The 23,409-nt window shown below is 47.3% G+C and overlaps 1 protein-coding gene across 2 annotated transcripts in view; it reads left to right on the top strand.

The window, feature by feature from the left end:
- MAP3K3 (mitogen-activated protein kinase kinase kinase 3) overlaps window positions 1-23,409 on the top strand; it is a 1,347,292-nt gene that overhangs the window by 788,887 nt on the left and 534,996 nt on the right. For both annotated transcript variants that reach the window (XM_086923814.1, XM_086923815.1), the window contains exon 8: window positions 4,111-4,184. In XM_086923814.1, coding sequence (XP_086779940.1) covers window positions 4,111-4,184 — 74 coding nt within the window. The remainder of the gene's footprint in view (window positions 1-4,110; window positions 4,185-23,409) is intronic.

Genomic DNA, 23,409 nt, shown 5'->3' with positions numbered 1-23,409 from the left:
GAACAGTGGCCCCTCCCCCCAATTATCTCTAAATAACCTGTGGTTTCAATGTATATGAACATTAGCCCTTCTACCTCAGGCTATGCCGGTTGTTCAAGACCCTCTCTCTCGTTATAGGCTCGAGCCGGGGTTCAGGGGTTTTAACAACCGTTTTAGCCTTCGGCAGAAGGCTATTATATATGGTCACACAGCGGGGTTGCGTGAACCAAAAGTAATTGATAATCATTGAAACATTTGAAGGGCTAGCACATTGGAATATATTTGCCCTTTTGCAAACCTTTTTGTTTCTACTCATTGTAAGGACACTTATGTTTTGTATGGATAAGCACCAACAGAACGTTAATAGAAACCTTCGTCAGAACGTTTTTCACACTAGCATTTTTAGCAATGCTCGTTAAATTCTGTGTGATTAATGTACAATTTATAGGAGTTATGGTTGACCCCTGCTCAAACTATCAGCTACATCAGATTTTAAAGTAAGAGTGCCTGCCAAATATTAGGATAGGTAATACTTGTATATTAACACACGCCAATGTGGAACCCTGTGTATTAATGAGCATGCTAGCTATATAGTAGGTACCGGGGTGTCAGCGGTGTTCGTGGGTGGATCTGTAATATTGTGTGGGTATACAGTGATTTCATTTTGCTTCTCCTCACTCTGGGTCTCTAATATTTACCATAGCTGCCATGCAGCTTTCTACAACTAAAACTTCGGTTGGAAGTGAATGGAGGGGGATGGGGTGGAATGGGGGGGAGGTGACGCTGACGCAGGAGTGATGTGATATACAAACAATTTGTTGATAATCTAAGGATAGCTCTCTATTTTTGGTGACAAATATATGCCTTGTTTTTATTTCTCTTCCATTATCTCCTTGTTCAGAATTTAGTGACAACGGTTATTTATTGGCATTTGACAATAGGTTTTTATACAATAATCAACTTTTTGAAGTGAAAGTACATTGTTCTGAATATGTGTTCGTTTTGGCTTAGCAGAGTTCGTTATTTCAGTCTAATTTGAATGTAATGGGAACCCGGGTCAGTGTCTTACACATTTTTGACCTGTCAAATTGTATTTTAACAACTATCTTGTAGAGTATGTAAGGTAAAAATGATGCAAATTAAGGATGGTACTTATAATGATAATTCTCTTATTTTGATGCTATTGCGAAAGTGGGTTCCAGTTGGCTGGACCTTGAGTACTTCTCTGCCATCTCTTAATTGGCTGGCATCTCTTCTTCCGCTGCTTGCTTTCAAGCACTACTTTTTAGGTTGAGCCTAGGCAGTGCATGCTTTGCGAGGCATGCTGCATTGAATTAGGGACCTGAAACTCCATCCACATTTTTAATTGGCTTGTCATTATCCACCGTAAACTGTGGCTTTTCATTGGTCAAAAGGCTTAGTAGTGCCTCCTTAGTACTGCCTTGTTTTACCTGTCGCCTGCCTAAGATCGGTAAGCATTCATACCGAACCGGCACCTCCTCACCACTTCTTGTCAGCCAATAGCAACCACCATGCCCAGCATACACAGACAACTACACTGCTATGGCACAGCACTACCAACTGCCTGCCTTCCTGCCCCTACTCTGTTACCCCGCGGTGCAGCCACAGGACAGTGGCTACATTGCCTTTGTCTGCCCCGGAACACGTTGTTCCTGCCATGGAGGTTTTCCCACAGCCGGGTGCAGTTAATAAGTACAGGGACCCAAAGATATGTGGCATCGCAGAATAAGAACGGACGTGGTACAGTTAGGCTTTTTTTATTTATTTATTTTTTTTCACTTTTATGTAGCGCAAACTTTACCCGCAGGTATCAGATCGCTTTAAATCAGCATGCTTATAACAAGCAAGACTAGCACTCTATATTACTGGCAACTTTGCTTAGCATAAGCAACAGCTAACCATTCACAAACAATGTTTATATACCAATTGCAAATTAAATTTTTTTTTATGCAAAGCATTGTCATTTACAATGCCAGTAACTCAAACTTTAGTGCTGCGAGACCTATTGCATTGTAAATGCTTGTTAGTCTACCCAGCAGTAAGGGGACCTCCTACCACGAAACGAGCACCAGCCAGGTTTCTAGTCAAGTACAATACCCTATCTTTTGCATTCAGTGCTGGCGTGTGCATTAAAACAAGTTCACCTTGGTCACCCATGCAAAAACCAAACCTTGAACTACAGCAGAGCCATTGTTTCTATTCTCAGCCTCTAGGTTTGGCATTTTCTGTATTACCCTAATGGGTTGTGAGCCAAGAACTGACATCGAGCTGGAGGCCTAGCTACCATCAGTCTGTTGCTTTGCTTTTATGCTTCTACCCACCACCCCCACCCCTATCTTTTATTGAACAAAGCCTAGTGGGTACAAGGTGAAACAGTTAGAGAAGGAGATCATTGAAATACATATTATCGCATTCAACTTGAGAACCTGGTGTCCAAAGCGGGGCTAGCAAGGAATAACTGTATAAAGATATTGCCTTTGCTTTTACGAGGCATTCAGTATTTTCTGTGCCTGCCAGTGGTTAATAATTGTTGGTGTTATCTTTCTCCAACAACCTGCATCGCATTGCCACTTTCTGGGTAACTTCGCCCCTCTCCTCCACTTCTTCGCTTACCTCTTGCACCCTGCATGAAGATCTCTTTCTTGTAGTCCGTCCCTTGCAAGTCCCAATACTGCCTCTGTCTACAGAGAAGCTCTACCATTAGGGTAGGCAGCCAAGAAGAGCATTATCAACAGTAACATCAAGGGCAAAAAGTCAGAGGGTTGCATGGGAGCATGAAACACAAACTCATTGAAAGACCAAGATGACCTGGTCAAGTTTGTGAACTGAGCAGAATGGAGCTTTATATAGGCTGCATACCCACCATGAGCCATCTCTGCCCAAAAACTCAGCCAGATTGCTCTTGGGTTTGACGAATATGGCAGGTGGGCAGACATGTGGCCTTTGGTTAAGAACAGCCAGGAATAGGTGTGAAGCTCATCATAACCCCTTGACATCCCCGCCTTTGAAAGGTATTGGTTTTAGAGGTATTGGTTTGTATTGATTCTGACTGCAGAGTGGCTAACCTAGTGAGTTAGACTTCTCTACACAAGTTATTTGTTTAAGTTAGATTCCTCTGCAGGCTATGCTTCTGGATCCAGAACAGAATGTTATTTAGCTTGCTACTGGGCTCTTCTGTTGATTAATATCAGGTAACCTCCCATGACAGAGACGGAACAAGCACCTGTAACCCTAGATCTTGGCTGTGGGTATTCTCTCTAATTCTGTAAACAGCTCTGCACATCCCCATGTACCAGAGCATAGTAAGAGAATTTAAGGATGTCTTCCACTGTATTACATAAATCAAACTTCCTCTCTGTCATACACTGCATGATGGAAGGACTGGTAGCTTCTGAAATTCGTAAAGGTGTGATGTCAGTGTATCTTTCGGTATGCAACGTTTACAACGAAGTTTTTACAACGCACTACCATTACAACGCAGGCATTACCACGCATACCATTACAACGCATTGCGCTAGGGGGCGCTCTAGGATAGGGAATACGTTTAATTTTCTATCCAACACCTTCCCTAGTGTCCACGGGGATTGGAGTTGGAATAGAAAATTATACTTACCACTATCCAGCACCTCTAAGAGCTATGTGTTGTAACGGTATTCGTTGTAAATACCGCGTTGTAAAGGTATGCTTGGTAAAAGTATACGTGGTAACGTCATACATCCGTATCTTTCTGTGCGTAAAGCATTTCCAAGTCTACATTTTACTTAGTTTTTTGGTATTTAAAAATGTTAAAGCCTGTTTAATCAGCTAAATAAATTTTCTGTTTAATTGGGCTGATTAGATGTATTTTTTAAAAGGAAAAATAAAGATGAAACAATGTTGCCTATTATAGACATTTTTTCTTTTTGTTGTGATGATCCCAAATGTGCAGAGCCATTTTACTAGTCATGGATTGAAAGTGATTAGCAGTGACAAGGTACTTGAATTACGGGTAAGTACATTTTTCTCTTTGTGGTTTTACTTCTTAGAATTCCACATGTTACTAGAGGATCTTCTGCCTTTTAGTCCTCAGTGTGTTAGTTAGTCCCTCATACTATAACCTCTTTCATGTAGGTATTGGACCGTCTAAGCAGCGCTGAAAATTCAATATCTGGTAGTTGTCAGTCCTTGGATCGGTCAGGAGACGGGTATGTATGCTTACTTACTCTAAACTCTTTTATATATTCCTTATATGTCAATCATTATTCTTGTCAATCATTATGTTCGTAGCACGTGTGACTGTAGATTCACATGCTCTGCATACTTCTCCGATCTAGTGTTTTGTCCGGGTTTCTAGAAAGAAGTCTTTCTATTCCTGTGAATTAGTCGATTCCTCCCCTGGAAGTGAGCGTGCCTGGCACAAGTCTATTTTTGGATTGTTTTTCTCCACCATTGGAAACAGACGTGTTTTGAAGTTGCTTCCCGTATCAATGCTTTCAACGCTGAATATTGTGTTCCCTTCCAGTAAGCCAAAGTAGTTTTGTGCGTCGGCTCTCATTCAGTCTTTTCTCCTTTTTGTCCACTGCTCCGAACATCTTCATCGAATTCTGGGCCAGTCGGCCCTTGGGGCACCCTTGCTTTTTGGTGCCCTGCATTTTCCTTATCAATGCCATGGATTGAAAATGTGTAGACAGTGATGGATCGTATGCCATTCAAAGATGGTTTAAGTGCCACTCAAAATTCCACTGGGCCTATCTCCGCGCTGTCTGCAACCACTGACTCTCCGCAGAGCGCGTCGACACCCGCTGCGATTACTTCTCGGCCTTCAGGAATAAAAAGACCATTCAGCAGTGGAGAGGCAAGTGGTGGACCGACAATAAGATGTTTCAGTCCTCATCGGAGATGCTGGACATCTTCAGTGAGTCAGAACCACTTAATGGCAAAGAAGAAGAGTTCTGTGAGACCCCCGGCGTGCCGACCTAAAAACTCAACCCCAAGATCATTGGATCTGACTCCTTGGATTTGGAAAAGGAGGAGCACCAAGAGGAGAACGAGGCACCCAAAGACGCCACTTAGTCGGACCTCTCACTAAGACAACACAGAGATGCGCAAGTACGGTTGTCACCCACAGCTCTACACAGGCCTCTTCACAGTCCTCCAAGACACATAAACAGCTGCTTACTGAAGCAGGGCACCACCCCCTTGGGGGCTTTGAGCCCTGCGCACAAACCTCTGTCACCTCTGGCTACACCACCGTATATGGACTCTAGTTATCTCTGAGATAAGGCGTCTGAGCCGAAGTAGGATCCAGCTAAGCCCTCTGACTCCCATCAGACTTCGAATCTGTGACTGCATGTCGGTGCCGAACCTTCAAGGCTAAAAGCTACATCGCTCCGAACCCAGCATCAGCTCTGAGACCGTTGACAGCCAACTCCAGAGAAAAGGCCCATCCTCGAGAGGCTTCAACATGAGTGTGATGAAAGATATTGGATCTTAACTCACCCCCGCACAGACAAGAGCTCTGACACTGGGAGTAATTTGCCCAAAAAAGAAAACTCTCCTTCGAGGAATCTCCAAAACTGGACACTTCACCTCAGCTGGTGCTTTCCAAGAGGCCTTAGGACACTACTTCTAGCCCTCCACCTGAAACTTCTCCAGCCCCAACTCCATCTCCCTCACCTTCTGCGACTTCCCCTCAGGGGTCAATTCAAACAAAGCTAGCCCTAGCCCCTTCTCTCCAGCAGAGGACTTTGGTGTGACAATCTATACGCACCCTAAGGATGATCCTTGGGAGGATTAAGACGTGGGACCCATCCCCTCCCCTTGTCTCCCTGCTGGGTACTCAGACATGGATGATGTCTCTGTTGGGGTTTCTCCGTATTGATGCAGCTTCCTGAGAGCAGTGGTTGGTGCTGACACACACGGATGCATCTCCAATTTGGTAGGCCTCCTGTCTCGCTATAAGAGGGCCCAGTGGGAAGATGAAACAAATACCCTATGCACACACATATAAGAGTTCAATCAGTAATCATATCGTAGGATAAGCAAAAGGTCACAAAAGGTAAGTTGGCAGAGAGACGACAGAATCTTGTGTGGACTGAAATCTTCAGTTCTTTATTTCCATAACAGTAAAACAGCAGCCAGCCGACCCGTGTTTCATCGCTTGCGCGAATCTTCAGGGCTCAGACGCTACTGTACACACATTGGAGGTCGCTCAGCCGGTGATACTTCCGACCCGGTAGGGCCCTTGACCGATATGAATGGTAGCAAGAATATTTGGAAGGTCACTGCCGACTGAGTAGAATCGGACAGGACTCCCGGGAGCTTTGTGGTAGTGGAAAATGTGGAGGCCGAGCGAAAAAACGTACACCCACAGTCAGATACTGTGAGTTATACAAGTTCGTCTTCTCAAGTGGGTTAGTGGATCGCGAATTTTCGTATGAAAGACGTAGTTATAAATTAGACGCAAAGTGCGCGACGAGGTTCAGACTCCCGGGTCACCGTGTTCCTGGTGGCCATTAAAGGATAGTAAATTTATTGAAGAGATATCTAAAACTCATTACATCCTGCATAAATGACAGGCACTTATTAGACCTCAGCTTCACTGGAAAGTACTTTTCAAGGCAGTTTATATCGAGCTTGGCATGGTAGGTAGTATACATGCTTGATAGTGTATGTGGCCTTGCCACCTTGACCCTCTCTGGTATGTACCATCTAAAGTTCCCTTTTTTGGGTGGATCAGTTAGACTGGAACATGCTTCACTCATACTCAGTGGTTGCATTCCATGGAACATGTGTACTACAGTTTCCTTGAATTTTTCCTGAATGTTTGCTGTTTTTCATATTATTTTGAATTTAGTATCCTAAACCTAAACTATTGGGATTCCATTCTTGTGCGAACTTACAAATAAATTCTGAGTGTATTCCCAAAGCAGATAGATAATAAATACATGCGCTCTGTAAGCATCTGTTGCAACAGGTCTCTAAATAATTATCTGTTTTGCATGAAAAGCAAAGAAAACTCAGACTGCTGAAGACATTACATCTCATTTTTAAGGACAGAAGTCAAGAAGATTGTGCAAGGGCTTAGTGGGTGTGGTAACATGCACCTTTAGTCCGAGAAAGCGAGGCACCCTATGCAAAGGTATTTCCCTTTTCTTATCAGAGTCACTCTAATTGTTCAAACGCAACATGTTCACATAGTAACCCCTCAGAAGGAAAGCGCTTGGTCACATGACCATCTTTTTCCCTGTTATTGAGAAACTTCTTTTGGGTTAACTGGAGCTCTGCTCTACTTTTAAGTATTCCTTTTTCCTACCTTCCTAAAGGTTGATTTTCGGCACTTTGATTCTCTTGTGTTTACCTCACCAATTGTCTTCATTAGCATCACCAGTTTATGTATTTTCTAAAAGGTTTTAAGTACGTTTCCACTCCCAAGTCATTTGTGATGCGACTTTGGAATCTTATTCTCGTATTGACATTTCTTGTTTGCATGCTTTGGATGTTGCATAGCTGTTCCTTGAGGTGCTTGACTCTGAAAACCGTTTTCCTTATTACCATTGCGTCAACATGTCATGTGAACAAACTTCAGGCACTATCTGTAAAGAAGCCTTACACCACTTTTTTCCCTGATGTATTGGTGTTAAGAAAACGGGTAGTATTCATGACAGCATTTCAAATTGTATTAGCATAAACAATGGTTCGGTCGGGTTTGCAACCTGATCGCTTCAAAAAATAATGAGAACTATTCGTACAAGATTTTCATCAGTCGTTGATTACTTCAATCAAAACTTCACACAAAACAATATTGCAAATCCACACCTGATAGGGTAAAGGTAGAATTTTTTATGAATTATGTGCATTCATAAGTACCCTTTATCAATTCATGAAAAATCAATGAAGAATCAAGTACATTTGCAGAACGGCGCATCAAATAATGTGAACGTGATCTCAAGTGCGCAGTGACATGTTGTGCAATTGTGACATAAAATAGTGACTCTATGTATAGGTGAGCGAAGGGAAGGGGATTGTTTGGCCAGTTTGGCACTCAATTGCAATTATTCCAGTGTGCCACTTCTGTTGGCTTGTGTTGTGGAATACTCTCAGCTGGTCCAATTGATTTTAAACCGTCGACGTTTCGACCCTATGAGAGCCCAATTCTTGGGTCAATGCGGGTCTTCATCAGGACTCTGGGGCAGGAAGAGGGGGATGTGCCGTCTGTTGGTGGAATTAATATACCGTCAGGTGGGGATTTACGTGAAACTCTTTTAAAATTAACAAGGTGAGCTGCAGCGATTGGTTCTCAACTCACCTATGAGATCTCTTATGAGTAGGACCCAGGCTTGACTTGTAAGATAATCACGGGTTGTATTAGATGGTAAGGAGTCTCACTCTCTTGAGGGTAGATTCTAATAAAACAAAGGGGTATGGTAATCAAGGCCATATCTGCATTACGTGTGTTAGCAAGACAACTGAATTGGCTGAATTAACTGCGACAGATGGGTAAGCTAAATATAGGCCCATTCAGCCTCTCTAGTGTACAGATTCACTCACCAAATCTAGGGACCACGTCAGTCCCAGTGTCCCTTTATTGATTTAAGGAGATGATAGTTCCAGCCGCTACACTAAAGCGATCTTTAACAAAACAGGAGGACAGCGATTAGGCGCGTCCATCCTAGTATTCTCTAGCACAATTTGAGCACCAGCAACGTGTACCAGAGCGCAAGGGAATCATTGAGTTACCTAACACGATGCAGCGCCTACAGGCACTTGCTCACCTGGAAATCAGTTGGGTTTCTCGTAGCAAGGCAGCACACGCGATCCGTTTCCTTTTTCGCTGTCAGCTCGCCGTCCGATTCACATTCAGGGAAGTAGAGTGTGATCGGTGCCTGTATAAACCAGTTTCCCCGCCTCGAGGACGTTCCACCGTCAGAGCGTCACCTCGTAGCTAAGCAACGCGCTGGGCGCGTTCACACGATTGCTTGCCTCACTGGTGTTAGAAGGAGCCTGAAGTAACGCGTCCCCCGTTACCTAGAAACCCCGGGAGGCGTCCTTTCCGCCATGGCTGGAAGAGGATATGAAATTGAAAGTGTCATCTTCGTGATTAACTGCGTTTTCTATTGATCAATATCTGTTTACAAAGAACAACCATTACGGCCACTGGGGCGTAGGTGGTAAATGTCGGCTTAATGGAACATTGGTTGGCAACCCGTTTGTACTCGTTCCCCTAACGCTTGTATTCAAAAGGTGGAAAAGGCACAGAGATTAATTATAAGTCGGGCCGGTGTGATCAGCCTATACTTCGGTGAGCACCATATTCAGAGTATGATGCAAAAGTGGGTCAGGTAAAGAAGGATAGTTCAACGGACTGAATTGTGCCACTAGAGGGGTTTGTTTGCGACCAACTAATATATGAAAAAACGCTTTCTTTCCTTGTTGATAATCATAAGAAAATGTAGACATGCATTATCCTATCCAGAACTGTCGGCGCCAGTGATTCGTACCGACCGGACATAATGAGCATTAGGTAGTACAGGTTCAGTTCACTGTATAAACAATTAATGTACTCATTGCGTTTTAGTTTAAAACTCAGCAATTTACACGATAGCAGCTTACATGTCTTACATTATTCTTAATAGAAATATCACTGCAATTGATTCATGCCAACTTAATTTATTCAGTATTAAACATGAACATAAAACTTTTTCCACAGGTTGAGCTCACTGCATAGCAAAATGGTGTACTCATTGCGTTTCTGTTTGTACCTCAGCTCATTACATAGTGAAAGATATATTACAAAAGGCTTATATGTCATCAGGATCAGGGTATGTCAGATCTAATCCATGAGAATTACAGATACGCATGGGGTAAAACATGGTTTCACAGTTCTCCCATCTGTTTAGCCGTCTCCTCTTTCTCATTGAGCCCATCCTGTACTGTGTTCAGAGAATGTATCCACCTGCACTTCTTGTAATTGAGTGACTTAGAGATGGACCTGCCTCTGGCATTGGGAATTATCTTTTTGATTTTTCGATGACCCTCCACTTGATGTCCTCTGGCTTGTGATTGTGTGTGCATTCAAATTGGCCAATCGAGCACCTCACCAGCGTTCTTTGCTCCACCTCATCCTTCACATTACAATGAGACACCATTGTCGTGATCTAAGAGAGCGCTTAGCTTTTACATTGACCATACAAAAGCGTTCACTGCTCCACGTCGACTTGGTTCTACGAGATGCGCGTGCCTGTGTAGGTACCACCCATGTGCACCGACATCTATTTCTTTATATCTGCACCAACAGACATTGCTCCAGATCTACCCCTTATCTCATTGAGACCATTTTTAAAACCTTCTGCGGCATCTGGAATTTCCAGGGCCTTGACAACGCTGTAGCATAATAAGGACTTTTGCGAAGCCACACTGCGGCTACTTGCCATCCCTCTGGTGCACCTGCTGGGCCTCTGATTCACCAACTTCAGTACTGACCCCATCCCAGATGCCACAACCCATCTTTGAACGACAGAACCGCCAAACCACCAAGGACTGGACACAACCTCCTCCACTGCATACTCCTGAACACCCGCTCCGCATGCAGACATGCCGTCGAGCTCTGGGACCTGCTCAGCACCTCTCCCCCAGACGTCGCCTTCCTGACTAAGACCTGGTGGAACGACTCCTCGGCGCCCGACATCGCCATAGCCATCCTGGATGGCTACAAGATCTCTCGCAGAGACCGCACCACCAGAATTGGAGGAGGAATAACCATCGTCCACAAATCCTCCCTCAAGGTCTCCACCCACTCAGACGACGACACTCTCAGCACCGCCGAACACCTGCACTTCCAGATCCACACCGACCCCAATACCACCCTCAGAGGAACTCTTGTCTACAGACCCCCGGACCCTGACAAAAGTTCAGTGACTCCATGGCTGACCTCGTCAGCACACGCTCTTGCCTCCATGGACTACATCCTCCTCGGGGACCTGAACTACCACCTCGAGAACAACAACAACACCAACTCCGCCACCCTGATAGACAACCTCACCAACCTCGGCCTCAGACAACTCGTCACCACATCCATCCACCCACGCCGCCGGCCACGCGCTTGACCCCATCTTCTCCGCTAACCCCCACGTCTCCTTCGACCACACCCCCGAACTCCACTGGACCGAACACCGCTGCATCCACTTCACCTACAAGAAACCCACCATGCACCACCGCACCCAACAGCGGCCCTGCCACAACTGAAGCAAAATCACTGCAGACCAGCTGGTCACCACCCTCGCTCAGAACCCACCCACCGACCCCACCGACCCGAATTCCGCCGCTTCGCAACTTCAGACAATGGATCAACGACTGCGCCAACGCCCTCGCCCCGCTCAAGAAACCACCCAACAACCGCACCAGCAAGAAAGCAACCTGGTTCATCGAAGAGCTCCAAACCTCCAAGAGAGCATGCCGGAAACTGGAGAAGAACTGCTACACGAACGAACACCGGACAGCCACAAAGCCCACAAGGACGCCACCCAAAGACATCACCACCTCATCAGATCAGCCAAGAGATCTTCCTTCAAAAACCGCCAGGACAACAACGCACACGACAGCAAAGTGCTCCTTAGCATCGTGAAGGAACTCTCCAACCCCAGCACCAACGACATACCTCCATCACAAGAACTGTGCTCCTCGCTAGCCACCTTCTTCCACCGCAAGATCACTGACATCCATGACCGCTTCAACACCACGACCGCCGCAACAACGCCAGACTACACCCACCCTGCAAACATCTCCCGCACCAACCGCCTGACCTCCTGTGCCAACGTCAACGACGACGAAACACGCAAGATCATGAACTCCGTCCACTCAGGATTCTCTTCAAACCCCTGCCCGCACCACATACTCAACAAAGCAGATGCACCCCAACTACGGAAAGTAATCAACATATCCCTCGAGACAGCCACATTCCCGGAAAGCTGGAAGCACGCCGAGATCAGCGCCCTTCTCAAGAAACGCAAGGCGGACCTCAAGAACTCCTGGCCCATCTCCTTGCTCCTGTTCCCGACGAAGGTCATAGAGAAAGTCGTCAACACACAACTGACCCGCTACCTCAAGGACAACAACATCCTAGACTCATCCCAGTCCGGATTCCGAAGAAACCACAGCACCGAGACAGCCCTCATCGCTGCCACGGACAATATCAGAATCCAACTAGACAACGGTGAAACATCAGCCCTCATCCTCCTGGACCTGTCAGCCTCCTTGGACACGGTCTGCCACCGCAAACTAAAGACACGCCTCCAAGAAGCCGGAATACAAGAGAAGGCCCTGAACTGGACCACCTCCTTCCTCTCAGGCAGAACCCAGAGGGTCTACCTCCCCCCCCCCCCTTCCGCTCCAAAGCCACGGACATCATCTGCAGTGTTCCCCAGGGTTCATCCCTCAGCCCGAAACTGTTTAATGTCTACATTGCACCCCTCGCCCGCCAGCACGATCTCAACATCATATACGCCGACGACACCCAGCTGATCTTCTCCCTCACCAAAGACCCCCCACCGCCAAAACCAACCTCCACGAGGGAATGAAGGCCGTCGCCGAATGGATGAAGAACAGACGACTGAAGCTGAACTCAGACAAAACGGAGGTCCTCATCCTCGGATCCACCCCCTCAGCCTGGGACGACTCCTGGTGGCCAACCGCGCTGGGAACAGCACCGACACCCACTGACCACGCAGGCAACCTGGAAATCATCCTCGACTTCTCCCTCTCTATGTTGAAGCAGGTCAACGCCGTCTCCTCCTCCTCCTGCTACAACACCCTCCGCATGCTCCGCAGAATCTACAAGTGGATACCCACCGAAACAAGAAAAACGGTAACCCAGGCCCTCGCCAGTAGCAGGCTGGACTACAGCAACGCACTCTACACAGGTATCCCGGCCAAACACCTACGACGATTGCAACGCATTCAAAACGCATCTACCCGACTGATCCTCAACGTCCCTTGCCACAGCCACATCACCCCCCACCTGAAAAACCTACACTGGCTCCCCGTCGAAAAAAAGAGGATCACCTTCAAGCTACTCACCCACAACACCGGACCAGCCAACCTCAACGAGCGACTCAGCTTCTACACCCCCACCCGACAACTCCGCTCCGCCAGCCTCGCCCTCGCCGCTGTCCCCCCGCATCCTCCAACGTACAACCTCCGGTGGCAGATCCTTCTCCTTCCTTGCCACCAAGACCTGAAACACCCTCCCCACCCACCTACGACTGACCCAGGACCTGCTCACCTTCAGAAGACTCTGCAAGACCTGGCTCTTCGAGCAGTAGCAGCAACCCCCCCACCCCCAGCGCCTTGAGACCCTCACGGGTAAGTAGTGTGCTCTATAAGTACTATGATTGATTGATTGATTGATTTTAACGGGAATTGCTGCCACCGGCATCGACTGGATGATGACGGCCCTTCCATAGTGCTGTCCAACACTGAAACGGTGCCAACCCGACTGCAACCAAGGATGTTTACACGATTATCTCAGCTGCTACCCCCTTACCACTCTTCTGATTCTGAAACCGTGCCTCTGCTTCTGGTAGGACCCATGTTCTTAATGAATTACTTGGCACAGACTCTGGTAATGGGAGCAGTGATGCTGGGGTTGCGATTGCACAACTTTACCAAGACGAAAACTGAACCTAAGGTTGCCAGTGGTCTTGATAACACCCCACATATTGAACTAGTCGGAATCTGCCCTGGAGCACTTCAAGTATAGCTGGCCATAGAGCGCTCTCTTCTCCACATCAGCTGCACCAGTAGTTTGGACACTCCCTCCAGGGCCAAGGTGGAATCTTCCAGCATTGCCAAGAGAAGCTGCTTTAGTGTGTTCTATATAGAACACAGCCACCCTTTTGGAGGCAGGATCCAACATATATTGCCAAGGTGGCAGGCGATAACTTCAGACAAGTGGATCCTTCAAATGTATTCAGCTGGGTTACGCTTTACCCTTTCTCGACACACTGCTGCACCTTGCACCATCGCGAGACTGGTTGACAGAGGACCATCTGCTGCTTTTGCAGTGGAAAATGCAGGCTTTTTTGGCCAAAAGATCTATAGAGAGGGTGCTGGCCCCAGAAGTTGGTCACAAAATATGTTACTGGTGGGTGTCAAATGCTCACAAAAAAAGGCGAGCGGAATGCAAGTTGGCCAACTAGCTGACACACAGCAACCAGCGTGCTACCAGCCACAAACAATCATACAAACGGTAACGTTCTTTACCGTCACTTACAGTGAGCGGCTGTTCCCGACGCTGACCGTAATGGCGATCCTAATCTTTTCCCCTTTCTCTGTCCCAGATTGTGGCAGGATCTAATCCCGGCAACCCGGACGCCCACGAAGTTTGCTCGCTAAGCGCTTTGAGTAAGCGCTCCACTTTCGTTACAGTTTGTATGATTGTTTGTGGCTGGTAGCACGCTGGTTGCTGTGTGTCTGCCAGTATACCATTTTGCGAAAGTTTTTAATTACACACGTCTGCTAGTTGGCCAACTTGCGTTCCGCTCGCCTTTTTTTGTGAGCATTTGACACCCACCAGTAACATATTTTGTGTGAATCTGGAATAGTTTTCCACATTAATTGCACCTTATCTTCACTCACGTTCAAATCCTGTGAGTGGGCTATGAGTACACGAACACACTATATCCAGTTGGTTGTAAAATACATCTACAGGCTCATTCTAAAGCCTAACAGTGCCTATTTGATATTTTTGGGCACATTGATATGACTAATGAATGAGTCATTCAGCAACATCTGCTACACTTTCAGCATTAAGCTGGATGTCATGTATGAGGAGCACCTCAAGCATACTTTGTGTTTAATGTCTATGTATTGTGTGTTTGTCCTTTTTGTCTTTGCAGGTTTTTTCTAGGAATACTGGAGAAGAACAGCTATTTTTCTACAACTACTATTTTGTGGTTTTTCTCACGTAGTCAAGGGCAGGGTGCACCTTAGCGAGTGTACACCACCCGGGCTACCATCACTGGTCCTGACGAAAACCCTACATTTGCATAAGCGGTTGAAACATGTAGACCATTTTAAATTCCCAACACGTCTCTTGACACCAATAGCCCACCTATCTAGGCAAAGGGGTCCCATTTCTAATTTTTATCTGTTGCCCAATCACTCCAGAACAAAGTCCTACGAGTGACTAGTTCATTGGACAACTTTTAATATCCACTTCCAATCTTGCACTTTCACATATAAAAATTCAAAAACAATAACCCGCTCCACTGTAGTCAGGTATCGCAGCACACCCGGATGGCACTCGGCTGTCCGGGTGGGACCCCGATGATGAAGCATGTCACCAACTAGGTTGGTGAGTGCGGGGTCTTCTAACTAAGGACAAAATTTGCCTTTTTTTGGCATTGTGTGCACCTCCATATTTCCTAGACGGAGGCACTGAGAAACCTCCTGGGGGTACTCCTCCATTTGTTGTTTAACACTGATCAAGGGGATAAGGAGTATCCACCCTATATATAGAAAAATACCCTTTCTCTCCCATTTTGGTTTCATAACTCTGGGCATGTCCTCAAAAGGTGCAACAGTGTACTTGGCGCACCACAACTCAGGATGTGTTAACAAGCGCAGAATTTGGCAGTAATGGAGACCCTCTGTTTCGGGGAGACCATAGTCTTTTTCCAGTTGTTCATATTGAATAGGATCATTGGCGTCCAACAGTTGTTCTATAGGCCTAAAAACTGAACATTGCCATACAGTGCAAGCGATTGGCTGGAGGCCTGTGGCGAAGTCCATGTTACCCAGGATGGGTGTCACTGGTGAGGGGAAGGATGTCTGCCCCTTCTGGTTGGCCACACTATCCCGATCTGCTGGAGTGGCCCTTATTACTGTTGATGAATATAGGCGTCATGCTCTTTGTTCCAGGTGTAGCCAGGACACTTTCTAGAAGTGGCCACCCACGATCGTGCAGTCCATAATTCACCAATGCTTTTCAGTCTCTGGGCATTTGCATAGTATGCTGAACGATCTACATCCTCAGATATGAGATCGAGTCGCAGTCCAGGCCACAGGGTCCTGGGCAGCTATGTGTGTGTGTGTGTGTGTGTGTGCGTGTGGGTGTACCTGTGTGTGTACCTGTGTGTGTGTGTGTGTGTGTGTGTGTGTACGCCGTGACTGATAGATTAAGAACATGTGGCTTTTGGGGGTTGATGCAAAAGCCTAGTGTTTTACCAAATATTTTGAGTTCTTCAAGGAAGGATAGCATGGAATGCAGGGGGTCATCGAGTGTACTAGCATGTCATCTGCATGGAGGCGTATAGTGTGCACTACACCCCCACAACCCTTCACTTCAGTGATTTGTGGGTCATCTCGGACTCTCTGCCATCTATAGTTCAAGCAAAAGTGGGGACAGCAGACACCCCTGCTGTGTCGCCCTGCGTATCGAGTAGTGGGGCGAAAGTGTTACGTTCACTCGTACAGCCGCTTTGGGGTTTCTACAGCTGCTGAGTATCTAGCTGCAAAACCTATTCCCAAAGCCATAGTGGCTCAGGGTTATGTCCAAGTATGGCCAGTGCACTCTGTCTAACTCTTTCTCAGTGTCAATAGCTAAAAGAATTACCTCCTGACGCGACAATTAGGCTACGTCAATGATATGAAAAGTTTCTTTAGTATTGTCTCCGCACTGTCTATGGGAATAAACCCAGACTGGTTGAGGTCTACGAGTCCCAGCATGAGGGGTTTGAGTCACGCTGCCATGATGTCTGTAAATACTTTAGCATCCAAATTTATGAGCGAGATGGGGCAATATGCACCACAGTGACATGCATCTTTCACAGGTTTGGGGATGTCCGAGATCAGTGCCTCCAACATTGATTGGGGAAGAGTGCCCATGTCCACAAATGAATAAAATAATCAAGTGAGGACTGGAGCAAGCGCCTAACAAAAGGTTTTATAAGATAGGGTGGGGATATTTAAGTGGCTTCAGTCGTTCTTTGCCAGAAATGATCTCCTTAAAGCGTATAGGTTGGTCGAGGGTGTCCGCTTGTAGTGGGGCCAGTTGAGGGATGTGTGCTCCCTGCAGCTATGCATGAGACTCTGCAGCCAAAAGGTCTTCAGGCTTGTAGAGAGCCTTTTAGAAATCCCTAAAGGCCGTCGCTATTTGTTTGCCGTCCGATACCTCAACTCCATTGGTGGTTAGGAGATCCTCAACCGTTTCTGCCTGTCATTTAACCTGAAACCTGTGGGCCATGAGTCTGCCACATTTTTCACCTTCTATGTAGAATATATGTTGGAAGTGGTGTAAGGCGTATACTACCCAGTCCATGTATAGGTCCCTTGTCATCAAGCTGCAGCCAGATTCTTGGGGATTCTGTTCTCTTGTGAATAGCCTCTAGTTCACATGTCTGAACCTCCCCTGCTCAGGAGGTACAACCGCATGGTGAGGGCTAGGGGAACATGGTCAGACAGGGCCCTAGATTTAATGGTTGTACAGGACCCCTAGGTTCAATGGCAATCGCCTTAATCGTAGTTTACGGAGTCGTTGTGTCTAAAATGTTGTCAGTGCAGGTGAATGCTTTGTGAGTAGTAGGTGTAATCTCTTGTGTAAGTAGTAGGTTTAATCTCTAGTGTGTGGGTGGGTAAACCTCCACAATATCCAGGGTTCCACTTCTCACAACCACTCCACTGCGCTCCGCCCCCTCGCCCCGCCCCAAGAGAGAGTCCCAGCCTGGCCATATCACTGCCCTGATCTTATCGAGGTCATTGTCCATCACAAGGTTGAGATCCTTCCCTCCCCCCCCCCCCCTACAATCATGATGTCTTGGTCTGAGAATACCAGGGTTTAGCGCACTGCACGCTTCAGAAATTGCTCCTGATTCTCATTTAAGGTGTATATAGAAATGATGGTAAATGAGAGCCCCCCCAACATGGCCGCGATATGCTGGGAATCTCCCTCATATGTCAGCTACTTTGTCCCCAACTGTCCCTTAAAGAATGGCTACACTCCTCCCCCAGTCTTTGTTGGGCTGGAATAAAAGTATTAGTGTTGGAAGTAGTGGGAGTTCAGCCTATGCATGTCCCGGTACAGCAAATGTATCTCCTGGAGGAGGCAGATTTCCCCCCGATTGTGCTCCAGGAAGAACTGTACAGCCTTCCACTTGACTGGGTTGTTAAGGCCTTGGACATTGAGGCTAAGGATCTTCAGGTCCGCATGGACTGGGAAGGATGTGGGTATGTGCTATTCCATATCATTGGATATAGGTACGAAAATCCCAGTCGAAGCAAAGGGTGATTGCATGTGCCAGCGCGCAGTCGTAAAGAGGGACCCTGGCTAATGTGGCCCTTCTAATGGTTAATTGAGTATAGTTCCCTCGTAAACCCCCCTACAGTGAAGTAGACATGTATAGAGCAAATGGAAGGAAGAATACTAAACCCCCTTAAACCTTTAGCAAAACCATAACCAATCAAACAAACACGGTAGTCCAGTATATACTGTTGACTGCCAGGACAGACCCAAGTTTGATCCCAGGACTAGGGGTGGGGAATTCCACATCCAATGGTTTATAGGTGAGTCTCTGGCTCCTCCGCCAGCCCCTGCATCTGGTACAGGAAGCGGCATTAGCATTACATCAGACATCCCATCAGCAATGTGAAGCGTGGATCCAGTCTTAATTTGTGTCCTAACTCTGAGTCACTCACTATGACTGCCTGACTCTTCAAGGCTGTGGTTTTGGGGACCAGGCTAAGGCCCTTGAATGAACTTACTACTCAGTTTCATCGGTGTCGTCATCCTCGCTACTTGTGGGTGACCTAGGCGGGGAGTCCCATTCCACTTTGTCAGGGATGTTCAAAAGACGACTTGTCTCCACTCCCGTTTTTAGGTCTCGACTATTCTATCACTCAGGGATTGATAGGCGAGATTATAGTAGGCAGGTAAAAAACTCTACAAAACTTGCGGATCGCGTACAGTTCATGTGAGCTATGTGCGTGCACGCCATCGCCAGCCACGTCACACCACCATTTGTCTGTGACTCGCATCAGACTTCAAAGGCTGCTGCTCCCCCACCACAGCAATGCCGAGAGCTTTTTCTTTTATTGCCTAGGTGCCACAAGACTGTACTGAGCTTTTCACAGCGCTTTGTTTTGAAGTTTTATTTTTTTTTGTGCGCACACACATGTGTATTTTTTGTTTGTGTGGTTTACGTGCTGCAGCACACTGCAGAGCTATTTTGCTGGGCCACGATACCATTTAACTGAACACTGCTAAGCTTTTCACAGCGTTTTGTCCTTCGTTCGGCATCACATTGGACACTGCTGAGCTTTTCTCTCTGGGAGCTTTTTGTTACTAAGTACCTCACTGCGGCGCTTCCTTTTCCCGAATTGGCCTTGTATTTCTCTGGCCTGGCACAGTTCCTCCCCTTCGTTTGCTAGTCTGGCCTGACGTATCTCCCCCGTCTCACCTCTTGATGCATTTAGCTGCCTGTTCATTGTTACCAGCAATCCTGTGCCTCTCCTCACACTTGTACGTGCAGTTACACGATGTTTATCGCACAACAGGCCTCGTGCCTCTTCATTGTTACATCCTCTCCCCACCTTTCTTGACCCCTCTGTGCCGTCCCTCTCAGTCATCGGTGCGGTTTTCGCATTGTTTACAGCACACACTGGACTCCCGCACTTTCCCTCACCGTCCTCTCCCCCCTGTCCCATCCTCTCTCATCAGCCCTTGTTGTGCAGTTTCTCATTGTTGTTTACCTCGCAGGCTAACCCATGGCGCCCGCGCCGTCCCGGATAAGCACAGCAGTGTTAGTGCGGATTCTGCGTTTAATCCTGTTTTATCTGGCCTGCTCCACCTCATTGTCTTGTTGATGACCATTTAAAGGGCGGCGAAGAGGTCTTGGAATTGCAACGTCACAGTAGTGGAAAAACCATTCACTACAGTGAAAAACTGTTTGCATCTATATCTTGCTGCCTATAAAATGTAAGGCCCTTTGTACGCAGGATCTGCTCACCCTGTGTAAAGTCTATTCGCTCACACTAAGTTCTTTTTTTTTTTTATGCGTTTTTATATAGCGCGGACTTTACCCGAAGGTGTCAGAGCGCTTCACAATAGGAACAGTAGTGATACATGAGGAGAACATTAGATAGATAGTAAGATAGAACATTGCTTTCAATATTTTTTAATACATACCTCTTTCCTGTGATCTGATTTGAAAATGTTGGCTTGCGTGCTATGTTTTATCCTGCACACATTAAGTGTGTTAAATTAAAACTTAGTATGTTAGAGTATGCCCTGCGAAGCCCGCAGTGCCCCCCAACTCCAGGGCTGCCCGCAGTGCCCCCCACCTCCAGCAAAGCCCGCAGTGCCCCCCCACCTCCCTCCCTCCCTCCTCCAGCGAAGCCCGCATTGCCCCCCACCTCCAGCGAAGCCCACAGTGCCCCCCACCTCCCTCCCACCTCCAGCGAAGCCTGTAGTGCCCTCCCCACCTCCAGCCATGCCCTCCCACCTCTTGCAATGCCCGCAGTGCCCCCCCACCTCCAGCGAAGCCGGCAGTGCCCCCATCTCCCTCCCGCCTCCAGCCATGCCCTCCCACCTCTAGTGATGCCTGCAGTGCCACCCCACGTTCCTCCCACCTCCAGCGAAGCCTGCAGTGCCCCCCACCTCTCTCCCACCTCCAGCGAAGCCCGAAGTGCCCCCCCACCTCCAGCAAAGCCCACAGTGCCCCCCACCTCCAGCGAAGCCCGCAGTGCCCTCCCCACCTCCAGCCATGCCCTCCCACCTCTAGCGATGCCTGCAGTGCCCCCACCTCCCTCCCACCTCCAGCGAAGCCTGCAGTGCCCCCACCTCCAGCCATGCCCTCCCACCTCTAGGGACGCCTGCAGTGCCACCCCACGTTCCTCCCACCTCCAGCGAAGCCCGCAGTGCCCTCCCACCTCCAGCAAAGCATGCAGTGCCCCACCTCCAGCCACGCCCTCCCACCTCTAGCGATGCCCCCAGTGCCCTCCCACCTGACTCCCACCTCCAGCCATGCCCTCCTACCTCCAGCGAAGCCCGCAGTGCCCCCACCTCCCTCCTCCAGCCATGCCCTCCCACCTCCAGCGATGCCCGCAGTGCCCTCCCACCTCTCTCCCACCTCCAGCCATGCACTCCCACCTCTAGCGATGCTCGTAGTGCCCTCCCACCTCACTCCCCCACGGGCCCTTTGGCACTCCTAAAGCCTACTCACCCACCAAGTGCTCTTTCAGAAAATGTGCAGAGGGCAGGGTCGTGTGCAAAGTGACACAGGAATGAAAAGTCACACGAGTGCTCAAAAGCGCACTACTACAACGAAAGTTCTATATATAGAAAAAAATTGTGCGTTGGAAAGTAGTTTGCTTAGTGGCTTCAACACTCGTTGCTGACATCTGGTGTGGACGGGTTGAATCGTCTGAGTGCCGACTCTGCCTTTTATCCTTCTAAGGTTGATAAATTGACATTGTTAGGTAATTACAGCGCGTTGATATCCCAAGGTCTGCGGTATTCTGGAGTTTGTGAAGACGAAAGGTATGAGATTGTACAGTGGAATGCTGAACAGTTTAATGAATTTTTGAGCACCAAGATCTGTACAGGGGTTATATATATAGCCTCGTTGATCATTCTGTGTTTTTTTGGGAAATGCGAAGAATATATTTGAAATGTGGCTCTGATTTAAAACTGCTGAGTCCTTACAACGTGAGAGCAAAGGCTGAGTTTCAAATTATAATATCAATAACTCGTCTTTTATATAACACTTCATACCACATTCCTAATGTGTATAAGCGCTGTTACTGTTACTTAATTAAATGATACTTGTGCACTAGTGGCATGGGAATGGAAAGTCACGCGAGTGCTCAAAAGCGCACAACTACAATGAAAGTTCTATATATTTAAAAAATGGTGTGTTTCAAAGTAGTTTGCTTAAGTCCCGGGAGGGGGAAACACCAGACAGCTGCCATGATTTGTTTCCTTGTGGGAAACATTCCCTCAAGCAATCCGTTAACAGTCTGGCAGGAAGGACTTTGATCACTATCTGTGTCACCATCTTATGTTGATCTAGGAGCAGGAGCCCCAACTTAAAAATTGATTGGTTTTCACCACATGCTGACACACTTAACACTTTCTGCATGCCGTCTGCACTTTCACTTTCATTTGTTTCGCAATGGCGGCTGCCGCACACACCATTCTCGGAATGTTGCCCTTGAGCAATGGCAGCCGCTTTTCGATTATATTTTCTGTGTGCCTTCACTTATGTTTCGCAATGCCCTGCTTTCCTGACACAATGTGATCCTGGCTTTAGGCTTATATTCATTCACAAGGGGGGAGTTGTCCCCAGTTTTCCACTTAGTCAAATAAATTTTGAGCGTTTCTTAAGATTGCTCAGGAACACATAACTGACAACTGTCTGGGGGCTCCGTGTGAAGTAATTAGCTTCAGCTCCAGGAACATGAACACAAAGCTACGGATCTACTTTGAAGGTATTTATGTTTTTGGTACATATAAAGTGCACGACTTCAAGAACACCTGTGAAGCCCAGGTTTCCCAGAGAGCAGAACCGGTTCCTCAATTGCGTTGGCGAGTTCTGAATCACATTTATACTAAATGATAAGGAAGTAAGCGGAAGTCATACCAGGGTTAATCAATAACAAAAATACACCTAAATATGTTATGCCCATATCCATTAAAATCACTCATACTAAACAAAACGAAATTCACCATGCATACCAAAACACATCTCTCTCTCTCTCTCTCTCTCTCTCTCTCTCTCTCTCTCTCTCTCTCTCTCTCTCTCTCTCTCTCTTTCTCTCTCTCTCTCTCTCTTTTTTTTTTAATCTGGCCTCACTTTTTACCTTAATCGCCAAATGGGGGGTCAAGGCGATTTCGTATGCGGATGATACGCAACTAGTCTTCCCATACGTTGAGGTGTCAGAAGCAGCGTTTAGCAAAATAAAAGGCTGTCTTAGTGATGTAGCCAGATGGATGAACACTAACAAGCTAAAATTGAATGCTAGCAAAACCGAGGTACTATTCTTGGGGAAAAGTACTCCACCCTCCCCTGACCTCTGGTGGCCCACCGAAATGGGTCCTGCTCCCACCCCTGGCACCAAGGCAAAAAATGTGGGTGTATGGTGGGACGAGACGCTTTCCTTCTCCTCTCACATACAACAAGTTACCTCTAGCTGCCACTATAAACTCCGCAACCTCCGAAAATTTCTCTCTCTTCTACCAACTGACTGTCGTAAATCGGTGCTCCATGCGACAGTCACATCCAGACTGGATTATTCTAACGGCCTCTATCTTGGCCTCCCGAAATATCTGACACAACGCCTGCAGAGCGTGCAGAATGCGGCTGCGAGATTGATAGAACACGTGCCTTTTAAACATCATATCTCTCCGCATCTTCACGAGCTGCACTGGCTTCCAGT

Source organism: Lissotriton vulgaris, chromosome 5 (genome assembly GCF_964263255.1).
Source record: "Lissotriton vulgaris chromosome 5, aLisVul1.2, whole genome shotgun sequence".
In the NCBI taxonomy this organism is placed as follows: Eukaryota; Metazoa; Chordata; class Amphibia; order Caudata; family Salamandridae; genus Lissotriton; species Lissotriton vulgaris.
The sequence above is the reverse complement of the archived record's forward strand: the minus strand, read 5'-3'. Positions and strand labels throughout refer to the sequence as shown.